Below are 25,431 nucleotides of genomic sequence, written 5' to 3' on the forward strand. Positions count from 1 at the left end.
CGGGAGGGGTGTCTCTGAGCCCAGCTAGGGGCCCCAAGCTCTACAACATTCATTGCTTCAAATATCCTGCTCCTTTCTCTTTCTCTGGTAGTCCCATTACAGGTGTTTATCACACCTTTTTGTAGTTGTCCTGTAGCTCTTGGGATATTTTTTCTCTGCTTCTTCCTCATCCTCCTTCCTTATCTCTATATCCTCAACTTCACACACTCTTTCCTTCTCTATGTCCAGTCTCCTGATGAACCCATTCAAGGCATTCTTTGCCAGTACTTGGGTCACCAGCATTTATTTTTGGTTTTGGGAATTTTCATCTTTAGCTTACATGACTTTCTGTTCTCTCATGTTTACTTTTTCCATTAAAGCCCTTAGTACATTAATTATAGTTTACAGAAACTATTGTCCTGGTAGTTCCAATGCTCCTACCACATACGACTGTGGCTCTAACGCCTAGCCCGTCTCTTGAAATGTTGCATTTTGCCTTTTCCGATTGATGTTTTCTAAATTTTTGTATCAAAGTAGACATGATATCTCAGGTCAAACATCACAGTGGTAACAGCAGTGCACTGCTGAGGTGAGGACTCAGGAGCAGTGGTCTGTGGTTTCATGATCAGGTAGGTGACAGACACTTGTTGAGCCACAGCCCTCTGGCTGTGAAGTTCCCAAGGGTTCTTAGTTTGTGCTTTTATCCCTCTCCATCAGAAGGCTAAAGGAAGCTGGATTTGGGTATTTTCCTTCCCTCAAGCCAGGTGAAGGTCTGATCAAACCCCAGCAGGTCAGTCTCCAGTAAAACTGTTTCCTGCAAGGGCAGGTTCCTTAGAAAAAGCGCTCTGGTCTGTTTCAGAGTGGCTCCTTGCCTGCTCCCTTGCTGGAAGAGCTGGAGATTCTTCTCTGATATTTGCTGTGAGAATTTAGCGAAGCTCCTAATAAACCACACAAAAATGTGAGGATTTGCTCCATGTTGGGCATCACTGGATTTTCTGATTCTCAGGGTCACACATACTGAACTCAGCAAATCACCAGTAGCAGTTTGTGTTTCTTCACCCTGGTTCTCATTCCCAGAGAAGTTTCTTCTCAGGGTTTCTATTCTGGGAAACTGTGATCTTTCTGTATGCAAAATGCTGGTATCTCCGATGTTGGGAAGCAGTAGTTTTGTCTGTCATCCTATTTCTCTGCCAAATCAAAAAGAGCTCATTTTTTGTTTGTTTGTTTAGCTTTTTGCTTATGGTTAAGAGTGGAGTAGAAACATCTAGCATTTTACATACCACACTCTGCCATTTTTGAAAGGAAAGTTTACCATGAAGGTGACAGAAAAGTAGAACCACAGTTTAAAGCAATTACATGGCTAATCATTTTAAAATTATTTTAAGTTTTTCCCTACTCTTTAAATTAGGAATGATCAGAGTAGCATACACAGTGAAGGGCATTATCCAGAAGAGAAGACTAAGACATTTGTGGTACAAAGTAAGAAAGAAACAACATAAAAATGGGTGTTAAGTCCTAGAGAACGTAAGAGTAGAGTGAATCCAGGATACGGAAGAACTGAGTGACCACTGTGAGAGTCAGAGACATGTCTTCTGAGAACACAAGCACAGATACGGAAACAAAAACAGGGAATTGTGTCTTTACTAATTTTCCTAATGAAGGAGGAAGTGAGTAAGTACATCATCTGTTCAGGAGGTAAGGAGAGTTTCAGGGTTAGAATTAACACAGGGTCTCACAGTCAGGCACACCAACTCTCCAGGGAAGTACAACTGTAACAGTACAAAGTGACCACTTCAAAACCTGGCTTGGGAACACGGAGTTGAAGCATTGAGCTAACAGCTATGTAATATCCTACAGTGGTGCGTAGCTGCTTGCATCCATGTGAAAGGAGAGTGAGGAGTAACTGTATTTTACTGACTGCCAATAACACAGGGAAGACTTCAAAGGATTTGAGTTTAAGAAAGTGAAGACGAAGACTGGCCATGAGACTGGCAGAGGGATGGGTCATGAGAAATGAGTCAAGCAAACAGAACAGGAACATGATTAAGTTTGAAACACAGCTCTGAGCCAAAGGTCAGTGGGATTTAGAGACCGAAATGTTAAAAGGGGACATTTATGATGTTATGGCTGGCGATAAAATTTAGTACTCACATGTACCACTCAGAACCTTGTACTATAAATAACAAATTGATTTTTTCTTATCTAATGCAGAACAGGGTATGTGGCAGAAGTCACTGGTCCGAATGCTGCTACGATCCCTGGATGTGGCCAGGCCAAGGTCACTGTTACCATGAACTTCACCGTCCACTCCAGCTCCAGGCAGCTGAGTCCCACGGCTGAGCCTCAACTGGCTTTGGCTCCCAGAGCAGCAGATAGCATCCTGGCTTTCCACCATGGGGAGCTCACACAGACAAGGACTTCTTTGCCACCAGGAAGGAATTCAAACATAAAATGACAGGGATTCGTTTTAAAAGACAAAATGTACTAAATAAATACTGCCACCTTTCCTTTTCAAATTCATGGTAGTTTATGTGAAATGGAGCTTAAAGCAAGGAGAAGATGACTAACAAAGAAGATTGATTTTCAGAGGCTAAACACAGTTCTAGAAACTGGCATGGCAAAACAAACAAAAAGATCAAATCCTGCATGTACTGAGTTTAACTTCTAGTAGGATGCTGAACCTCCCGGAAGCTCTGTGTTTCACACACTGCACTTTAGTTACTACTGAAAAACTAGAAAGATGGGCCCAACCTTCCACGATGGCTCAGTAGCTAACTTGCACCTTAAACACACCAGGATCCCACATAGGTGCTGGTTCGTGTCCTGGCTGCTCTAATTCCCATCCAGCTCCCTGTATGTGCCCTAGGAAAGCAGTGGAGGATGGCCCAAAGCCTTGGGACCCTGCACCCACATGGGACACCTGGCTCCTGGCTCCAGGCTCCAGGCTCCAGGCTTTGGATCGACTCAGCCCCAGTCATTGTGGCCATTTGGGATGAACCAGCAGGGATCTTTCCTTCGTTCTGTAAAATCTGCCTTTCCAATAAAAATATATACATCCTTTTTTTTTTTCAAATGTGATTTTAAAGATTCCCTTATCTCTGTTCTTTCCTCATTAATTCCTGAAGGTCAGCAGAGCTCAAGATCTTTCCATTTACAGTAATTAGCAAAAGATTTAGAGCTAAATACTAGTTTGAAGGCAAAATTAACTAAACCTGTTGATCCTAAAGTATATCAAATAATAACAACAACAATAGTAAATACATATTCATGCCGTTGGGCTGTGTTTTTGTTCATGAGCCTTACTTTACACATCACAACAAACCTCTAACACAGGTGCTGTTACCATTCAGAGCTTCTGGGCAATGTGACTCAAGCACAGTGTGTCCTTCAGGTAGGAGAAAGCAGGACCAGACTGCCTAGCTCTAGTACTGACTTGATATATCACAGTTTGCTCACACTGTTGTTTTTTCTTAAGCAATAGAGGAAAATGGAGAATAGCTAGTTATCAAAGAAAAACAAAAACAAAAACAAGGAAAAAAACAAAAACCAAGGAATTAACCTAGAGAAAGGAACAGACTGGTCCCTAAGTGGGCACATATGTGCACAATGCACAGCCATGCCTAAGTACACAGAGCTGTGAAGGGCTAACTGCTAAGAGCAGTCCAGACCACTTTGCTCTTGGAGGAGATTCTGTTTGTCTTCCTCTAGCAGAGCTACTTGTTCTCAACGCCAGGAGATCTAAAGGAAGATAAGAAGCAGGAAGATTCTTAAAGTCTATGAACAGTGATGAGACTGGGATGCCAGCAGTACTAGTTAAAAGCAGATGAAAATAGTAACTTTGGATCTCCTGGCTAATCTGACAAGGTACAACACCAACTGCTACTGTCTACCCCACACCTCTGCAGAACCCAGCAGGCTGGGAGGTTTGCAAGTCACTCTAACCTCTGGGGTGCAGCTTGAAGATCATTCCTGTCCACAAAGTAGTTTTAGCGGTTAGGGTTTGACAACTCTTCTGCTGCCATCTTGTCACTGCCTAAGAGAGAAAACAGCAATTCCCTACCATTTTACTACTGCAGAAGCTACCATTCACCCCTATGTTCATCCTGCAGACTCCAACCACAGCCTGCTTTTTCAGAGCTTTGCTTTAGCTGGTCTCCAGCTACCTTAAAATGCAGCTATAAGCTCCCTGATACTACAGGTCCTAATATGCAGGTCTTCTGTGTGATCCCAGAGGGGACTAGAGGACTTGCCACTGCCTTTGCTTCCTATCCACATTTTTAAATTACAGAGTTTAAAAAAAAAAAAAAAGAACCTCAGCTACAATTGGCTCCAGTTGGTGTGAATAATGAGATGCGGTTGTCAGATTCCTGGAAACCTGCCAACATGATCATTAAGCCAGAGACTAGGCCCACATCTAGAGGGGATAAGGAACATGATTTTCACAGAGGTCAAGCTTAGGATTTTTAAACTTAGGACTTGGGTGTGGAATGAAATAATATTTTAGTCAGAATGTTCCTGGCAAGAAGTGTCGTCCAAAATAAAGGGGACGAACAGGATAAGGGAAGATAGATTTTGGAATTCAAGCTTTGCCCAATTATAATAAGGTCCATTTTTTTTTTAAGTCTATGATGGAAGAATCCTAGCTTTGACAAGTTGGCAGTAATCCTTGTGATCTATTTTACTGGGATATATATTGTCACAGCAAAAAATGAAACATGCAACAAAACTGGAGAGCAGACCCTGCCTGTGATTATTAGACAGACTGGACCAAGTGCCTCAAGCCTTTGATGCCCTGACATATTATTTTCTGGATGGTGTCCAGCAATCCAATGCAGAATAGCTTTTTCTCTACTGTATCCAGATGGTAAATGGAAGAGATCAAATTCAACAGTTTCAGGGCTAACCTTAATGGATGTGAAAGGCTGGCTCCTCTACTAGCTTTTCAGAGATCTACAAGACAAAAAAGGCCTTTGAACAAAGAGACAAATAATTGGCTTCTTTTTTTTTTCCTCCCTTTTCTTCAAAACTAAACCTTGGATGTGGTAATCTGGTTCAAATCCATCTTCTGGCTGAAAAAGACAGCCAGATATCTGATCAATTCTAATCACTGACACTCCAGTGATACTTTCTGTGAAGTTCACACTGTATTCATATTCTGGAAAGCCTTTTCTTTCCTCTTTAGAAAAATTACTTTAACCCTGCCTCAATTTCCTTCAAAACTTTAACCAGATATATACATGCATGTCTGTATTTTTGTAGAGTATGTATGCAATTGTGAACGTTAAGCAGCATCATAATTAAAATCCCACACCTGTGTTAAGGGCTAGATTCCTGGAATGGCCAGCATGAGCCTTAGGCATTTGTGCTACTGTATAAACACACACGAGCAGTTCATTTTAGGGCCACTTGTACAGGATGGAATTGGCCTCAGTACCTAAACAAGAGGTTCTATTTACTGAAGCTTCAGAAGTGGCTCGTTATTCATATAACATTACTCTGATGTGGACCGTGAGACCTGCTTTGCAACTGTCATGTACTAGAGAAGGCAATGACGAGGAAAAGGGCCCAGTATTTAAAAGGTAGGAGTACATTCACCTTTTGCAAAGTTAGTCCACAGAACAGAGATAGTCAACTTAAAAGAAGAGTTTTTAACCTGGGTTAATGCATCTGTCAAAGTCTGTCTAGCATTGATAATGTATGTACACACTATTCAAGGTGAAAGATCTACATTTTAATCAAAGGAAAATGTGACTCTGGCCTCCCCAAATCATCTCTGAGGACAAGATAATTTAGACACATTCACATTCTTGAAGAAAGAATATCTCTCTTGCCAGGTATAAGCTTAAAGGAATAGCTACTGGGAAAATCTTGCCTTTTAGAGAACTGTCTGGGGAGAAGATGCAGTGACACAGGTCAGCATATGCTCCTGTTTCGCACCAGAGGTGGGCTGATGGCATCCAACGTCATGTAACAGCTCAACAGCTATTCAGTTAGCACTCAAAATCTACAGGTTCTGAACTCATGGATTCAAAAAAGACTTGAAAGAAGGAACTGTGTCTTTACTGAAAGTATACAGACTTCTTTTACCATTATTTCCTAACAACAGAGTACATTTACTATTAGATCATACTAGGTATTACGAGTAATTCAGAGTATACAAGAGGATAATTTATAGGTTATATACAAAAATTGTACTGTGTAAGGAATTTCAGTATGTGTGAATTTTGCGGTTTGCAGGAGTTCCTGAAACTAATCCCCTCTAGATACTGATGTGACTATACTTTATTTGGTAAATAAAGAAGATGCTCTCTTTCCTTCAGCCATCATGGCCTCTTTTCTAGTCTTCAAGCATGCTGGTCAAGACCCACTTCACGGACTTTCCATTCTTCTTTCCTCTTTCAGGTATACTCATCCCCCAAACCTCCTCCTTGCACTTGTCCTCATGATTTGCATATCTTCCATCAAAAGTCACCTTCTAGGGCCCGGCACGGTGGCACAGTGGTTAAGGTCCTCGCCTTGCACACCCAGGATCCCATATGGGCGCCGGCTCTAATCCTGGCGGCCCCGCTTCCCATCCAGCTCCCCGCTTGTGGCCTGGGAAAGCAGTTGAGGACGGCCCAAAGCTTTGGGACCCTGCACCCGTGTGGGAGACCCAGAAGAGGCTCCTGGCTTCGGATCGGCATAGCATCGGCCGTTGCACTCACTTGGGGAGTGAATCATCGGAGGGAAGATCTTCCTCTCTGTCTGTCCTCTCTGTATATCCGCCTTTCCGATAAAAATTAAAAAAAAATAAATAAATAAAAGTCACCTTCTTGGAGGCCTTTTCTGACCACCCATTTTATATGCAATTTTAGACAAGATTTAAAATGACAGTATACTTTGGCAATATCCTGGTCCTGCTTTATCTTTTTTGGCTGGATCACTTGCGATCATCTAAATTATGTTTTAATTACTTTTCTATTGTGACTCTCCTACTAGAATACAAGATTTTTATCTGTTTCCTTCCTTGGTCTATTTTCAACACCTAGTACATAGTAAGCACACAAAAATACTTGAATAAATCAATACATACAAAATATCCACGACCCTATCAGTTCTATGAACAAAGGATGAGGACAGACTTCACCAGGTGACATATCTGAATAACACACCACTGAACAGGGTCTTTTAATATTTCAGCAGACACTGAATATACATGATCCAAAACATCCTATGTGACTGCATGAACAGGAGAAGACATTTGGTCATACTTGTTAAGGCCTTCCTGGTTATTTTTATTTGAATTGTCTCCTACATTGACTAGAGATTTAGGAATGTGATTCTTTTTCTACTCAAATTTTTATTATCTCAGAGAGTTCAATGATCAGGAACACTATTCACTAATACACTCGTATTCCTTACACTGGTATGACCGCTTCCATTTCAGCCATTTAATGCTGTGTCATTTTGTGATCCTTCTCATGAGAATTCTTCCACTTTAAAGCCATATATGTCACAATATCACTCAGTTTGCAACCCTCCACCTGTTGATCTGCTTATATTCTCATTCTCACTATCCGTGCTCCACAAGATTATCTAGGAATCAGAACCTCTGAGTTTCCCATTTCTTTCCTGGTGCTGCTCCTAAACTCAGTCACTTAAGTAACACTCTCATGGAGTAGTCTCAGATCCCTCCACCATTACCACCTAGCAGCAACAAATTCCAGCTCTGGATCAACACTAGAGAGCCCATTTATTACTCATAGACCTTACCAGCTGTGAAGTATTGGTGAAAAAAAAAAATCTCAACACAATAAAGAATCCACTTATAAATCTAAACCACAATTTCTAATTTCAGTCCGGGTCTCAACACTGCTTATCAGGTCTTTTATAAAGCTTACATATTACTATATGCCTAGAACTATTCTAGATAACTCTCATAATAACCCTCTAATAAACACCATTACTGCCTCCATTTTACAAATAAAGAAATTAAGGCACAGAAAACTTGGCAGAGAAACACTGAGTGACTTCACAAAGTCACACTGTAATGTGGAGCTTACTAGCTCCAGTCCCTGGCTGGTCTAGCTTTAGAGTTCCAGTTTTTGACTCTATATGCGTCTCTTCATATTACAGATGAAAAGAGGTGCAGCACAAGATCCAGTAGCTACTCTAAGGACACTTGGTTACCAGGAAAGAGGTGCAGAGAGATATAAGAACTACTTCAAGGACACAGGAGAACTGAATCTGAATGCAGAAGGCCTCACTTCAGAGCTTGGTCAGCAGCCAACTAACCCATAGCATCTCCGGAGGATCAAAGCTCCCAGGACAATGCTCCACTGGGTTTGGAATTCCCAAGTTTCTCACACTATTTCCAGCAAGCACATCTAGATTCACATCCCTTTCCACCTTTCTCAGTTCCAGAATTAATTTGGCGCACCTAATGTTCAGTCATTTGCTTTAGATTAAGTTCCTGCATCTCTAACCTTTCCATCTTTACTGACTCATAATTGAATTCATTTTTTTTACCCTAAAAGGCCCTAAATCCAAAAATTCTACTTGCCAAGGATACTTTGCATAACACCTTATACTCCCTGCTATTCCTTTCCCAATTAGCCTTTTCAAAAAAGCGATTCATTCTTACTTTCTCACTTCTTGTCCTATACTAGTTCACATTCTTCCAAGTCCTCTAAAACCACTGTTATCAATAACATTGATGACATGCTAATCATAAAAACGAATGTATAGGGCCCGGCGCGGTGGCGCAAGTGGTTAAAGTCCTCGCCTTGCATGCCCGGGATCCCATATGGGCGCTGGTTCTATCCCAGCAGCTCCACTTCCCTTCCAGCTCCCTGCCTGTGGCCTGGGAAAGCAGTCGAGGACGGCCCAAAGCCTTGGGACCCTGCACCCACGTGGGAGACCTGGAAGAGGCTCCTGGCTTCGGACTGGCATAGCATCGGCCCGTTGCGCTCACTTGGGGAGTGAATCATCGGACGGAAGATCTTCTCTCTGTCTCTCCTCTCTGTATATCCGCCTTTCCAATAAGAAAATAATAAAAATAAATCTTTAAAAAAAAATTTAAAAAAACGAATGCATAATGCTTAAACTGTATCTTGCCATATCATTATCTTGCTCTTCATGTCTTTGAAATTCTCTACCTCCTTGGGATCGTAGACTTACACTGTAATATTTCTTTTCTCACTTGTCTCCTCTATGGATTCTTTTTTTTTTAATTTATTTTTATTATTTTTTTATTGGAAAGGCGGATATACAGAGAGGAGAGACAGAGAGGAAGATCTTCCATCCGATGATTCACTCCCTAAGTGAGCGCAACAGGCCGATACTATGCTGATCCAAAGCCAGGAGCCTCTTCCGGGTCTCCCACGCAGGTGCAGGGTCCCAAAGCTTTGGGCCGTCCTCGACTGCTTTCCCGGGCCACAGGCAGGGAGCTGGAAGGGAAGCGGGGCTGTCGGGATAGTAACCGGGGCCCATATGCGATCCTGGGCGTGCAAGGCGAGGACCTTAACCACTTGCGCCACCGCGCCGGGCCCTCCTCTATGGATTCTTTAACACTAGCCTCTTCCTCAGAGTTTGAATCTAGAGTAACTTTAAAAAATTTGTTTTTAACATTATTTTCCCCTCACTTTTCATGATTTGCTTGATGCCATCTCCCTGTACCAGGCACAAATATAAGTGCAATTTATCTAAAAGTAATGCAACCAGTTTTGTTACCTCTTTTTGAAGAGTCACTTCTCTTTTTCCCTGTTCCTTCTCACATATGGTCCAAATGGAATCTGCTGCCCTACATCCACACTGTTAATGTAAAAGTGGCATCTAACTATTTAAGAATGTAGGTGTTAGGGAAGCCTGACTGAAAAGTCTGCTAGTTAGAAAAACGTGACTAGAGGACATGCTATGTCTCTACTTGAGTCATAGATATGTTAATATATTCCCAATCATAATTAAGGACACATGGTCTACAGAAGAATTTCTGTTCTACTTTAGAATGTGAAAAAACAGCATGGGAGAGGCCATGTAGATGTTGAAATGCTGGAATTCCCAAGATATTTTAAAAACTTATGGGGACAAATAGTTCTGGATTTTATAAGCTGCCTGGTCACCACAGTCACAGGCTATGAGAAACAAAGTTTGTGCCCTACAAGAATTCACATGTTGATACTTAATTCTCATTGTGACGGGATTTAGAGGTGGAGCCTCCGGAAGACATCGGGTCACCAGAGTGCTCTGTGATTGAGAAACTAAACCCAAGACAGCATCCCTTTCCTTTCTACCATGTGCAGTTATAGCAAGAAGACAGCCATTTATGAACCAGCAAGGAGCTCCTCAGCAGACACCCACTCTACCAGCACCCTGAACTTGGAATTCCCAGCCTACAGAACTGTGTGTGCCGAGTAAACGTCTATTGCCTGACATACCTAGTCTCATATTTTGCTACGGCAACCTATACAGACTCAAATAGAAGACTATGCGATTAAACCTCTTCTTGCTAACATAATATACCATAATAGCACTGTAATTAAGCTAAGTTGACTTAGGGTTTTATTAATTATTTAAGTGACAAATTGGTAATAAAGTATAGCAATGAGGTTTTCCCAACTAATACTAAAACACCACGATCCACTTCAAAAGAAGAAAATATAAATTCTTTGCCTCAGTCACGAAGACAGAAAAAGTACTTAGGTCACATTATTCTGCTTTTATAGTGCAAAGAAAAATGCAGTTGCCTTATATATATAAAGCTTGCAAATGCCCTCACTGTCAACAACCTAAGAGTACACTGGGACCTCAGGCAGTTTTCCAAGTGTATGCAGAGCATACCAAGATCTACAGAGCAAAAACTCTAGGCATGGTCTGCCAGTTGTTTGAAGGGACTTAACATGAAGAACTGAGCAAAAAAAGGCAATGTCTCCCATCCAAGTACTAACCAGGCCTGACCCTGCTTAGCTTCCGAGATCAGACGAGATCAAATGCATTCAGGGTGGTATAGCCGTAGACAAAAAAGGGCAATGTCAAAATACTAAGGATTATTATATCTCCTTCATGAGTTAACTAAAGTAAACACCTGACTATAACAGCAAAAAAACCAAAACAAACAAACAAACAAAAAAAACCCCAAAAAATCACATCAGTTATGTCGATGTGTTATATTTATTATCAGTCTCTTAAGGCAAAACTATACTCAAAAGTTTTCATCTTAATCTTGACTATAGGTACATTTCCATATTCAGCAATAACAAACTTGAGCACTAAATAAATAGATAAGGGGCCAATATTGTGGCATAGTGGATTAAGCTGCAGCCTGCAATGCTAATATCAGAGCACCCATTTGACTTTTCTGATTCAGCTCCCTACTAACTACTAAAGTACATAGAAAGGGAAAAGGTGGCCCAAATACTTGGGCTCCTGCCACCCACGTAGGTGAGCTGGATGATGCTCCAGATTCCAGGCCTTGACCTGGCCCAGTCCTAGCCATTACAGCCATTTGGGGCCAAGAAACAGTAGACTAAAAATCTTTCTTTCAGGGCTGGCACTACAGCCTAGCAGCTAAGCCCCTGTCTTGTATGCACCAGGATACCATATGGACACCAGTTCTAATCCCCACTGCTCCACTTCCCATCCACCTCCCTACTTGTGGCCTGGGAAAGCAGTCAAGGATGGCCCAAATCCTTGAGACCCTGCACTGTGTGGGAGACCTGGAAGAAGCTCCTGGTTCCTGGCTTCGAATCAGCTTAGCTCTAGCCGTTGTGGCTGCTTGGGGAGTGAAACACCAACATAAGATCTTTCTCACTGTATCTTCTCTGTAAATCTGACTTTCCAATTAAAAAAAAAAAAACCTTAAAAAAATCTTTCAACATCAATCTGAGGAAAGCAAATTTAATTTCATTTAATTTAAAAAGAGACAGTTAACTGCAGTATAGTTAACAATATCTATAAAAAACAATATTAGGGTTGGAGCAGCAATGAAAGTCAGTTTCAACAAAAGAGTCACAGTCAAATTCGGAAAATCATTGAAACAAAATTAGTACTATCAGCAACTTATTAATGGGCAATAATAAGATCACTTATAAACTGCAACACAAATCAAATTTATTTTGCTTACAGACTGAGAGAGATTATAAGGAACGGTGCCTTCATTTCTGTAAGAAAGGTACAAAGTTCCACATAATTTCAAACTTCTGGAACTTTTAAGCTTTCTTGATTCTACTTATTTTAAACCACTTCAGTGAGGCTTGATTGACATGCAAAACACTGTATGTATTTTTGTTTTTAAGGGTGGTAGGGTAGAGAAATATAAGGTTGGGGAGAAAGATCATCTCTCCCCCTCCCCCTACCAAATGCCATTAACACCTAAGTAAAAGGGAATAACTCCAAACAAACTTGGAAATTTCACAAAATCTGAGCAAAGATCCATATGAGACAGAAATGGCCCAAGAAGACTTTTGGGTCCAGACTCTAAGGCCATGGATGCTGGGTTACAGGGAGTTTAGATGTCTTGAGAAGCCCCCCAAAGCAGCACTTAGGACTTTCTTTGGGGGCACGCTAATTTTGGAGGGTGCTGGGGCGAGAGATGGTAAGTTTCAAGATGAGACAAACACTTAAGATGCGGGCAGTGAACAAAAAGCTTGCACGTTAGAATTACACATTAGTGCACAAATAGTCACCATTATTAAGCAGGAAGACCCACCAGGTGCTATACACTGGCCAAGGGATTATATAAACATAGTAGGATCTCAAACCCACATAGAATTCCTTTATGATGTGAAAATTATTATGAATACCTTACAAGTATACAGCCATATGCTTAGTGAGGTCAGACCTGATTGCTTTACCAAGCTTGCTCCTAAGGAAGAGCTAGTCAACTTGTGACTGTTTATCTCCTATCAATTTGTTTCTCTAAGTTAAAGAGTCTGGGTGCCTCACAATGTGCTGGTGTGGTGGTAACCAACCTGGCTTTCTCCCCAGGACTGCCAAAGGCTTTCCATGATCTGGTTGTTCAGACATACAATGAGCCTCCACCTTTGCATTGCACATTTAATCCCAGACCAAGAGACCTCTCTCCCAGCAAACTTCTGAAATGGTTCACAGTCTTGGGTGCTGAAAACCCTGCGGGGAGACTAGATCACGCGGTGAGAACAAAAAGCCAGACATTCTGGGGCCAGGCTTGCTCCTTTGATAACGACCTGCTCTGGCAGGAACTGTATCAATCCCTTCTGAGAGCCACAGCTTCCAAATGAGTAACCACCTTCCCCTAGGCCCACCTCTTAAAAAAGCTTTACCAACTCAACAATGTCACATACAGGACCAAACTTTCAGAACAAGAACCCTTGAGGGACACTCTTAAAACCACAGTCAGACAGCAAAGTCCAAAGTCATGCAGCAAAGAATGGGGTTGAAGGAGCACAAAGTAAATGTTTCAATTAACGTCCCTAGTCACGGGAACTACAAGGAGAAGTTCAAGAGGAACCCTTTGTTTAGATTATAAAACCAGTTCTTTCATGACATTAACTAATATCCTTATTGGAAGTAGCACTGTGGGGCTACAGGTAAAGCCCCCGCCTTTCACTTCTGATACTGCTCCCTGCTAATGGCCCAGGGAAAGCACCAGAAGATGGACCAAGGCCTTGAGATCCTGCTACCCACTTAGGAGACCCAGATAAACCTCCCAGAGTGGGCATGGCTCAGTTCTGGCAGTTGTGGCTATCCAGGGAGTGAATTAGCACAGGAATATCTCTGTGTCTCTGTAACTCTGACTTTCAAATAAATATACAAATCTTCAAAACAAAAAAATTATTGGGGCCAGCATGATGGCATAATAGACTAATCCTCCGCCTGTGGTGTCAGTATCCCATATAGGCACTGGTTCATGTCCTAGCTACTCCACTTCTGATCAAATTCCATGTCTATGGCCTGGGAAAGCAACAGAAGATAGTCTGGGGGGGGGGGGCGCACAGGAAGACGCTCCAGGTTTCTGGCTTAGGATCAGCTCAGCTATGGTCACTGAAGCCAACTGGGTAGTGAACCAGCAGACAGAAGACTGTTCCCTCTTGGTCTCTCCTTCTTTCTGCAAATGTCCCTTTCAAATGAAAATAATAAATCTTAAAAAAAAAAAAAACTCATTAACACCCTATTTTTTGTACTAGCTGGTACAAAAATTCATCTTAACAACTCTATAATTAGTGAATTGCAGAGATTTCATTAAGAACTACTTTGAAGGAGAATGCTTTAAAATAAAATGTGTCCTATTCCTTGTAGACTAATTACATTCATTTCTCTTGCTTGCCCATTTTACACTTCCGTTACTTTATGAAGAAACTACTCTGGCTGTAAATCCCAATAAGGCGCTAGATATCAGTCCCCTGGCCATCCATCAGCTTCAGCACTTACCACCTCCCCTCTGCTTCCAGGGCTCTGCAGAAGTTGACCTTTGAGCTGTAGCATACGTATATACACAACTTCCTACATGCACCTGGGGATTCACGTGTGAAAAGCCCTTATATTATGCAAGATAATCCTAGTGACAGTAGCCAAATGGAGACACGGAGATAAATTTACAAGACAACTTTGCTCTTTTCTCATAATTCATCGAGCCAAGTCTGTAAGAACAGCAACAGCAAAGGATGATTTATAATTTCTACTCTAAATGTCACCATCGCAAGATATATAAGTGGCTTTCATGAAACAGATTTAAAAGTTGGAAGGTAATTATCAGCAAATTAACATGTAATTTCTTTCAAGGAGTTTACCATGAACTTATCATGGTTAATGCACAGGTCGGTCGTTCAGATTTACATCTTGGCTCTAACCCTTGCTAGCTATGATACCTTTGGGGAGAGTTAATTAAGCTCCCAGCATCTTGAGCTGCAAAACGGGACTAATATTAGCCCCAATATTACTGAGTCGTGAGGCTCAAGTGACAATTGGCTCATTAGCGCCTACTGAACACTTTAAACTCTGCTTGGCACATGTGAACATGTAAAGAATGCTACTATCATAATCAACTCCATGATTAAATGTTTAGTAATAACAGAATGGCTGGCACCGTGGCCTAGCTAGCTAACCCTCCACCTCTAGTGCTAGTATCCTATATGGGTGCCACTCTGAGTTCCAGGTGCTCCACTTCCAATCCAGCTCCATGGTAACGGCCTGGGAAGGCAGAGGAGGATGACTCCAGTCCTTGGGTGCCTGCTCCCACATGGGAGACACAGAAAAACTCCTGGCTTCTGCTCTGGTTGTTGTAGCCATTTGGGGAACAAACCAGCAGATGGTAGCCCTCTCTGCCTCTCCTTCTCTCTAACTCTACCCTTCAGATAAATAAATATTTCTTAAAAATAACTGAAATGATGGCAATACTACTCATCCAGAGCTCCAAACTGAATTAAAACATTAAACTGGTCTAAACACAAATAGGATAGTATCTCCTGAACTAAAGTCTTGAAGACACTACTACTTACTCATTTAGATACAGCATCATTACAGAACTTTTTTTTAAAAGGGGAGGGGATGTGAGAAAAATTCCTGAACTCCTGAGTAGCAGTAGAACAAAATAAAGAGCAGAAATGCAATGTTCCCTGTGAGGAGGCCAGAGGCTGAGTTAGACACCAATGCTCAAGTCACAGCTCATCTTCGTACTCAAAGATCAGCATCTGACACAGAAACAAGGTGTGAGACAAAGAAAATTGTTGAGGGCCATAACCTCACGTGCTCATGTAGCTTAAGCAGAACAAACATTATCTCTTTGTTGTAGAGACATATCAAAGTAGCACCCCAAACTCCTCACTGATAGCAGATTCCTAAAATAACCTACCCTTCAAATGTTCTCCTGATCAACACACTCCTTTGGATATTTAAGGAAGCTTCAGTATTTTTCAAACCACAGTTTAAGAAACTTAAGATGGTGTGGTACAATCTTAGGTACTCTGGGCTTGTGTATGAGTGTGTGTCTGTGTGTGGCACATGAAGCCAGATGCAGGAGGAGAGGAAAATCAAGTAAGCATGGCTGTAGGCAGTCCTCTCCAGCTCATCAGAAAAGCTCTGTTTGTGTCTTTTTCATCTGATAGATTCACAGAGGACTTTCGTTGATAAGACACAATTATTAAGTCAAAAAAGCACAGGGAAAGCTGGGTTTGAATCCTGGCGCTGCTGTTTTTTAGTTCTGTGACTTGAAAAGATCACTTAGCCTCCCCAAGCCTTAGTCTTCTCTTTTATAAAAGCAGTAGAATAGCATTCTTTTGAAATATTTTGGCAGAATAGTACTGGCAAGACTCCTGTAAGAAGTAATCAAGATAAAATCTGGATATCACAGAACACTTGGCTTCAGAAAAGAGCAGCCACCATCTAAATGCTTGCTCCTTTTCTGAGACACACACATATTTCTGCAGGAAGTTCTTCCACAGCTCAGAGTCATATGAAAAATACAACAAGAACAAACTTGGGGGCCAGCAGCATCACCGTCTTTAACTGCAGCTGCTGCTGTAGCAGACACTGCAGCTTAATACAAAATAAAGGTTTGGGACAACACTGCTTCAAGCAAGTCTGTGAACATGACTTTTCCAGAAGCCTTTGTAACTCCATGTCACATTTTTGTAATTCCTGCAGTATTTCAGAACTTCTCATTGTCTTTATGCTTACTGTGGCAATCTATGGTCAGTGCTTTTTTTTTTTTTTTTTTTAGTTTTCTTATTATTGGAGATTTATTTTTATCCCAAAGGCAGAATTATAGACAGAGAGTTCTTCCATCCATTGATTCACTCCCCCAAATGGCCACAACATACAGAGCAAGAGGCAGCATCTTTCAGGTGTCCCACATGAATGCAGGGCGCCAAGCACTTGGGCCATCCTCTGCTGCTTCCCTGGGCCATTAGCAGGGAGCTGAATGAGAAGAGCAGCAGCCAGGACATGAACTGGCACCCTGGTGTAGGCTTACATACTGTGGTCAGTGCTTTTTGATGTTACTATTGTAATTATTGTGGAGTGCTGTGGAACTCTGTGTGTGGAGTATGACGATCTCACTTGACAAATGCTGTGTGTATTCTGAAGGCTCCAAGAGCCAGCATTTCCTCTCTCTGCTGTAGACGGACTTCTTACTCCCTGAGCACAACAATATTGACACGAGGCCAGCAGACAACCCCACAACAGCATGGAAGAATGGTTGTATGCCCCTCATCTTATATTAAAACTACAAATGAATAAGGTTAACAAGCAATGCTTGTCAAATGTCAAGATATATTGAAAGCTAGACTTTTGGTTCCAGTTAGCCAAGTGGTGGATGCAAAGGAAAAGTTCTTAATAAAATAAAAGTGTTACTCCAATGAATACACAGATACTAAGGAAATGAAACAGTTTTATTGCTGACGTGGAGACACTCTCAGTGGTCTGGATAGAACATCAAACCAGTCTCAGCATTTCTTAGGACAAAGACTAATATAGAGTAAGTCCCTAACTGTTCAATTCTCTGAAGGCTGAGAAAGGTGAAGAAGCCACAGAAAAAAAGTATGAAGCCAGCAAAGGCTGGATCCTGAGGGTCTGAGAAAAGAAGCCAGGGGGCCAGTGCTATAGTAATAGCACATTAAACTGTAGCCTGCAGAGTTGATATCCTACAGAAGCACTAGCTGCTCCAGTTGTAATTCAACTTTCTGATAATGGTCTGATATCCCACACAGGCACTGAATGCTCCACTTGTAATTCAACTTCCTGATAATGGAGAACAGGAAGAAGCTCCTGACTTTCTGGTTTTGGTCTGCCCCAAGCCTGGCTGTTACAGTCTTTTGGGGATTGAACCAGCGCAATCAATGGAAGATCTGTCTCTCCCTCTCTTTCTGCAACTTTACCTTTCAAACAAATAAAAAAATAAATCATTTCAAAAAGAGAGGGGGAAAGAAGAAGAAGAGAGGGAATGGGAGGGCAGGAGAAATGAGAATAGGGCAGGAGAAATGAGAGTGGAGAGGAGGGAAGATGTCATCTCTGTAATGAAAGTGTAAACCAGGCAGCCAGTGCTGATGCAAAAACTGCAATAAATTATCCAGAATTAAACAACAGATTTCCAAAAAAGAAGAAACAGGTATTCTACTGGAAGATGTCATTCGGGACTTTGAGAGCAAGGGAGAAGCCAATGCCTAGTTTCACAACTTCAAAGGGCATGTTCTCTTGTCAGGAGCTAATGCAGCTTCAGGTAGAGACCAATGCTCATTTACCATTCCAAAAAAAAAATCTTAGGGCCCTGAGGAATTATACTAAATCTGCTCTGTGCTCTATAAATGGAACAACAAAGCCTGGATGACAGCAAATCTGTCTACATAATGGTTTACTGTATACTTTAAGTATACACTGTTGAGACCTGCTGCTCAGAACAAAAAGTTACAAAATATTACTGCTCATGGACCATGCACCTGCTCATCCCCGAGCTCTTATAGGGATGTACCATGAGATTAATGTTGTTGTCATGCTTTCTGATACAGCATTAATTCTATGGCCCCAGAATCAAGAAGTAATTTTGAGATCTGAATTTTATTATATAAGAAATACATTTCTAAGGGTACAGTTGCCATAGTGATCCTTTTGATGAATCTGGATAAATTTAAGACTTTTGGAAAGAGACTCATCATTAAGAATACTTATAGTTCAAGAGAGAAGGTAAAAATCAACATTAGCAAGAGTCTAGAAGGACTGATTCCAACCCTTAGATGACCTTGAGAGGCTTAAGACTTGAATGGAAGAAGTAACTGCAGATGTAGTGGAACTAGCAAGGGAACTAAAATTGGAAATGGAGCCTGAAGTTGTGGCTAAATTGCTGTGATCTCATGATAAAAATCTTAACAGATGAGAAGCTGCTTCTCAGGGATGAGCCAACAAAGTGGTTTCTTGAGATGGAATCTCTCCTCCACCAAGGGAAGATGCTGTGGGCATCCCCGAAATCATGACAAGGAATTTAAAATACTCCACAATCTCAGGTGAACCAATAGCAGGATTTGGGAGGGCTGATTCCAATTCTTTGGGTAAAATATTGTCAAACTGCAGATATGGAGATCCTGTCAATACACAAGCTGCACTGTCCTCCGTGAGACACTGCCAAAGCCACCTCAGCCTTCATGAACCACACTCCTGACCAGTGCACGGCCACAGCAGCAAGGTGAGATCCTTCAGCAGCAAAAAGACGATGATCCATTGCAGGCTCAGATGATTGGTGGCATTTTTTTTAAGCAATAAAGTACATTTTAAAAGTAATATCTTTTATTTGAGAGGCAGCAAAGACAGAGAGCGAGAGAGCTGCCATCTGGTTCATTCCTCAAATGCCTGTAATGATCAGGGCTGGAGCAAAGCCAGGAGCCAGGAACTAATCTCATCTGGGTTTCAGGGTCTCAGTTCCTTGGGTAATCAACTGCTGCTTCTTCCCAGGGTCTACAGTAGCAGGAAGATGGAGTTCAGAATAGAGCCAATTATCAAACCCAGGCACTCATGTACATGAGACAGATGTTTTAATGGGTAGGTCAAAGGCTCACCCCTCAATAAGGTACTTTTAAACTAAGGAATGTACTTTCTTATATTTTTAGATAAAATGCTACTGCATACTTAACAGACTATAGTGCAGTACACACGTAACTTCTACATGTAGTGGAAAACCAAACAATTTGTGTGACTTTCTGTATTGTATTTGCTTCATCATGGTGGTTGAACCATGCCAAATCTACTAGGTATCCCTGCATTACCCTTCAAATGGCACAGAGAAGTGACACAGTATGGTAGTATGATCAAAATTGAAATCATTGTTAAATAGCAGAATTCCTGGATGACCATAGCAGCTCCAGGCACTTTCAAAGCTGATGATCTCAATATGAGGGGGTCTTTAAAAAGTTCATGGAAGATATGCATCTTACAGAGCAGCGTATGCTGGCACGGCATGTGAAACTGCCACTTGTAGTGCCAGCATCCTGTGTGGCCAGCAACCCACATGGGTGTCAGTGAGAGTCACAGCAGCTGATCATTCAGGAGTTTGGGTCTCTGCCACCCATGTGAAAGAGCCAGATGAAGCTCTTGGCTCGTGGCGTTGACCCGGTCCAGCCCTGGCCATTGTGGCCATCTGAAGAGTAAGAAGCATCTCTATCTTGCCCCCTCTTTCTCTGTAACTCTGAGTTGCAAAACAAATAAATATTTTTATTTATTTATTTATTTTTTAAATTTATTTTTATTATTTTTTCATTGGAAAGGCGGATATACAGAGAGGAGAGACAGAGAGGAAGATCTTCCATCTGATGATTCACTCCCCAAGTGAGCGCAACGGGCCGATGCTATGCCGATCCGAAGCCAGGAGCCTCTTCTGGGTTTCCCACGCGGGTGCAGGGTCCCAAAGCTTTGGGCCGTCCTCAACTGCTTTCCCAGGCCACAGGCAGGGAGCTGGAAGGGAAGCGGGGCTGCCGGGATTAGAACCAGCGCCCATATGGGATCCCGGGCGTGCAAGGCGAGGACCTTTAACCACTTGCGCCACCGCGCCGGGCCCAACATTTTTTTTTTTAAAGAAGCAAATACATACGTTGAAAAAACCAATGCATGGATTTCAAATTTTTCTGCACAAAAACAAATTTCTTTGATTCTGTTTTCCACTCACTTTTTAAAAAGATTTATTTATTTATGTTTATTGCAAAAGCAGATCCGATTTATAGAGAGAAAACAGGACAGAGAAATATCTCCATGGGCTGGTTCACTCCCCAAGTGGCCACACAGCTGGAACTGAGCTGATCTGAAGCCAGCAGCCAGGAGCTTCTTCCAGGTCTCCCATGGGGGTGCAGGATCCCAAGGCTTTGGGCTGTCCTAGACTGCTTTCCCAGGCCACAAGCAGAGAGCTGGATGGGAAGTGGAACAGCCAGGACACAAACCAGTGCCCATATGGGATCTCAGCACATGTGCAAAGTGAAGATTTCACCATTGAGCCATCATGCCAATCCTGCCACTCCCCAGCGTGTGCTTTCTAAGTACTCTAGAATATGCCATAGAAAAGTTAAGGGAGAATTATAGAAGTTGTACTCCAATTCAATGTCATTAAGAACACAGACATCTACAATAACAAATGCTAATTGTAAAATATAGGATTAAATGCTCTCAGTAAATTGTACTATTTTATTTTCATCACAAACAACTGAGTAGGGAAATTACTTATCTAAAGCTTAAATAGCCACCAAGAATTATTCCTTTAAGCCCTGCTACGAACATCTCTTCTGTGGCTCTCTTGCCCACATCCACAATCTAAGAAACCATGAAAAAGTCGGACAAAATCAAATTATTGACAGACATGCAAAACAGCTGATGGGGGTAGTTCAAAATGACCAGGATCCCGGATGACAAAGAAACGTCACAGATTGAAAGAGACATGACAAGTGAATGGATTTGATCCTGAAGCAAGGAAAGGACTAGACAAAAAGCTGGGCAAGTATAAAAAAGATCTGTAGCTAATTACATTCATGGCATTGTATCAGTACCCAATCGCTTGGCTTTAATGATTGTGACAATTCCAGATCAGTAAACGGTATATAGAAATTTTGCAACTCTGTGAACAAAAATTATTTTGAAATTTTTTTCTTAAAAGAGTATCTTGCTGTAAGAATACAAGATCACTTAACGTGATGCCCATCTTTTGCAGGTGTGGGTCTGTCAGCTAATAGCTGGACTGAATATGGTGGACAGCAGGGACAGCGTGTTAGTTTCACTTAGACTGAGGCTGGGCATCGCTAAGGGTGAAGCACTTTGTGAAACTGCAATAAAATGCAGACATTTTCTGTTTTAATTGAATGACATAAATGCGCCTGTAAAAATTTATAATAATATTTCACTCTGCATTACACAATCACGACTCCATGCTTGGATAATGATGACAGCCTGAAATTGATCTAACGCCATCAACATTTAAACATAACATCAGATTTTCGTTCATTCCTCTTGTTACTTTTCAACGGTTTTCTGTCAGGCAACACCTGGCAAAATAAACCATTTTCATATAAATTGTAGGTATCCCATCATGAATATGGTGTGATAGGCTGTTATTCCTGTATTCCCCATCCCCCACATTTTATTTTGATTTTGAGTATAATTCTACCCTAGAAAGGTGAAAGTCTATATCTATTGCCAATGCCAACATTTTTCCCTTGATTTTTTTTTTTTAATCCCAAAAGTATTAGGGGGAAAAATAGGACTCACAATACTTAATTGATCACATTTCCTTAACAAAGCCCTGTTGTGGCTCATCTCCTCCTGCTGCCCACCTCAAGGAAGGGGTCTGCACTGCCAAAACTAAAAACAAGCAACTTGGCCATGTCTTGGGTTTGTGATATGACTCACGTGATCAATATACACTTCTTTCCACTATACCATGCCCTTGAAAAATAAATTTTTTTTGTTTTCTACAAAGGTTATGAGATGTCATAAAAATGTCTAATGCATCTGGTTTAAGAATCCAATTCTTCCTTCACATATTTCTGCATCTGTTCACAAAATCCCTCAACTTCAAAGAAAGCTTTTCAAGAGTAAAAGAAGATCCACGCAGGAAAAGGGGCCATAAATTTTTAGTAGTCCTTTTCTGAGCCCATTTTAATAACAGCAGTGTGGGACAAGTATCTCTTTCAGAAACTTAAAATATCAGAAACAGTATTAATGACTACAGATTTGTTTAGAGATTTATGTTTGCAAAGCTTTCTGGTCATGAAAATGATATAACTTCAATATAGAATATGCGAAAACTAGAGAAAGCTTAAAGCAAACTTAAATCAGTTTTAATTCACTATTTAGGAAGACTAAATAAAAAAAAACCCTGAAGAAACAAATCAAAGCAAGTTTTTTTCTTCTATTTTTTCCATACATATATTTATATATAAATATCTCCATATAAACAATGTTCTAAACATAGTATGAATACAATTTTTTAAAAATCTTTTCTCAATCATCCAAACCGTATTTTCGGAAGACTTCCACAAAATGTATTTGAGAGAAAAGAGAGTGGTGTGCTCTTATCTGCTAGTTCACTCTCCCTGGCATGGCAGGACGGACCAAAGCTTGGAATTCAGCCCAGGTCGCCCCGGAGGGCCAGGTACCCAACCTCCCCAGCTGTCACCTGTGGCTTCCAGGGGCACATGAGCAAGCCACAGTAGAAGCAGAACTCTAACCCAGCCCGCCATGTGCAATGCAGGAGAGCTTCACAGTGGACACAGACACCCGCCCCAAGCCGTATTTTCAATGACTGAAATTACATGTAGACTTATACTGAACACACACTTTCACATTTTCTTTCTTGTTATACTCAAACCTAAAGGTCTGAGAATATTAAACTGTTCTGGAAACTCTACACCTTGAAAGCACCCAGACTGATTGCTGATTAATGTTAAGAGTAATCTCATCCATAAATACCACTAAAACAATAGTAGAAGGGTAAGAATTTTTTCCTTTGGCATTTTTAATGAATTACTGTTTTAAGCTTCCCCAGGCAATCATTAGTGGGTTTTACTTTTTTTTTTCTTTCGTTTTTAATTCTTTATCATCCTAAGTTTTTTTTTTTTAAGATTTGTATTTATTTTTATTGAAAAGTCAGATATACAAAGAGGAGGAGAGACAGAGAGGAAGATCTTCCATCTAATGAGTCACTCCCCAAGTGAGCGCAATGGCTGGAGCTGAGTCAATCCGAAGCCAGGGGCCTCTTCCGGGTCTCCAACACAGGTGCAGGGTCCCAAGGCTTTGGGCCGTCCTCGACTGCTTTCCCAGGTCACAGGCAGGGAGCTGGACGTGAAGTAGGGCCTCTGAGATTAGAACTGGCGCCCATATGGGATGCCGGGCACAAGCAAAGCAAGGATTTTAACCACTACGCTATCATGCCGGGCCCCATCCTAAGCTTTAATATGCTATTATCTAGAAACAGTCAATTCCAGCAACGCACAACCAAACCCTCAAACTTCAAGGAGATAAGTATTTGGTGGATTTACCTAATTTTAAAATCAACTCTTTGTTAACACTGTTGCCTGAAATTGAGAATAACTATTGAAAAGTTGTGTCTTAACAAAGAATTCTCTGTACATGTGAGGTGTACAGCAACAACGAGGAAGACATGAAGTCCAGAATAGCAATTCACAAGATGATCAGAAAACTAAGTTGAACTTGCACCTTGACTTCCCTAATTATAGTACTATCATACTCGGGCTTCATAATCATAGATTTTCCAAAGCTCAAAGGTCCAGAAAGACTCTGAGTTTTCATATCACACAATTAGGTCTTGGCAAGAATAGCCCTGGACTCCAGCTTTCTAACGTCCACTCTGGTGCTCCTTCCGGTATACCTGCCACAGTGGGACACCCTTAAACCCACACACCGGGATAAGGAAGGATGCAAGCATTCCCAGAAATGACACAGCAATCACAGGACCTCAAGTTCTAGTTCCCAAAGTATCGCCGTGGAAGAGTATGCCCTCTTAACCCTAGAACACTCTCGGAGACAGGTAATGGACGTCTGAATGAGGAAAAGGGGATAGCCACTACCTGTCCACCATCTGCGGCCATGAGGACCAAGCCTCAGAAGGCAACGGGCCGTGCTCCGAACACTCGTCAAGTGCAGTGTGGCCGCCGTTCTTGAAGGTGAGCTAGAACTACAACGTTCAACAGCAGGAATCAGAGTGGACAGAGGACTAATAACCACATGGCCAGAGAGAGGGTGGCAGGCGGCGGTCTCGGCCTAAACTGCCCAACATTTAATTTTTCCATTGGTCCGCTGTGCGGGAAAAGGAAGGTATAGATAATGGGACAGGAGCAGCAGTCCCTCTGCTTCGTCACTGCAACCTAAGTTGGCTTCCAGTGTTGCTCGGCAACAGCGGCGGCGTCGCACTCCACCAGCGGGCGTTACGTCATCACGTAGCCTGCCACGCACCACTCCAGAGGGCAGTCACCGGCGACATGCTCTGAGGAGAGAAAGAGCTCTGTCGCTTCCGAGGAAGCAGGAAGAGAGGAATAAGTGAAGGGAGAGAAGGAGGTGAGAAGAACCTCGCGGGGTGGGAAAGCAGCTGTTACCTGGGGAGCACAAGCAGCGTCGGGTCTTGTATGAAGTGCCCGGATGAAGCTCCCGCACCCGCGGGCCTTCCGCATTGAGCGCAGCGCCATCTTGAGAAGGGCGGAGCTGAGTTTGGCGAATGACGTGTTCCCGGCGAGCCGACCTCCCCCCCCGCCCATCCCTCGGCTCTTTACTGCGCATGTCCGTGCGCCAGCTGCTCTCCCTGCCTTGGGGCGCGCGGCGGCGGGGCTGGTGGAGTCCAGCACGGGGCGGAGCCAGGCAGGCGGGGTCGGGTACGGGGCGGAGCCAGGCAGGCGTGGTCAGGCATGGGGCGGAGCCAGGCAGGCACGGGGCGGAACCAGGCAGGCGTGGTCGGGCACGGGGCGGAGCTTTTCTTCACCGAAGGCCTAGGCCTGCCTTGAGGGAATATGCCCAGCAAGGCTT

At 42.3% G+C, this 25,431-nt stretch overlaps 1 protein-coding gene across 3 annotated transcripts in view; it reads right to left on the reverse strand.

The window, feature by feature from the left end:
* WARS2 (tryptophanyl tRNA synthetase 2, mitochondrial) overlaps positions 1-25,153 on the reverse strand; it is an 85,067-nt gene extending 59,914 nt beyond the window's left edge. For 2 of the 3 annotated variants that reach the window (XM_040998523.1, XM_040998521.1), the window contains exon 1: positions 25,008-25,149. In XM_040998523.1, coding sequence (XP_040854457.1) covers positions 25,008-25,097 — 90 coding nt within the window. In that variant the 5' untranslated portion in view covers positions 25,098-25,149. Of the gene's footprint in view, positions 1-25,007 lie in introns of all 3 variants that reach the window. The other variant, XM_040998522.1, reaches the window with a different exon arrangement.
* Positions 25,154-25,431: the final 278 nt, after the last annotated feature.

This window comes from Ochotona curzoniae, unplaced genomic scaffold (genome assembly GCF_017591425.1).
Source record: "Ochotona curzoniae isolate NIBS_2020 unplaced genomic scaffold, NIBS_Ocur_1.0 scaffold_1037, whole genome shotgun sequence".
Taxonomy (NCBI): domain Eukaryota; kingdom Metazoa; phylum Chordata; class Mammalia; order Lagomorpha; family Ochotonidae; genus Ochotona; species Ochotona curzoniae.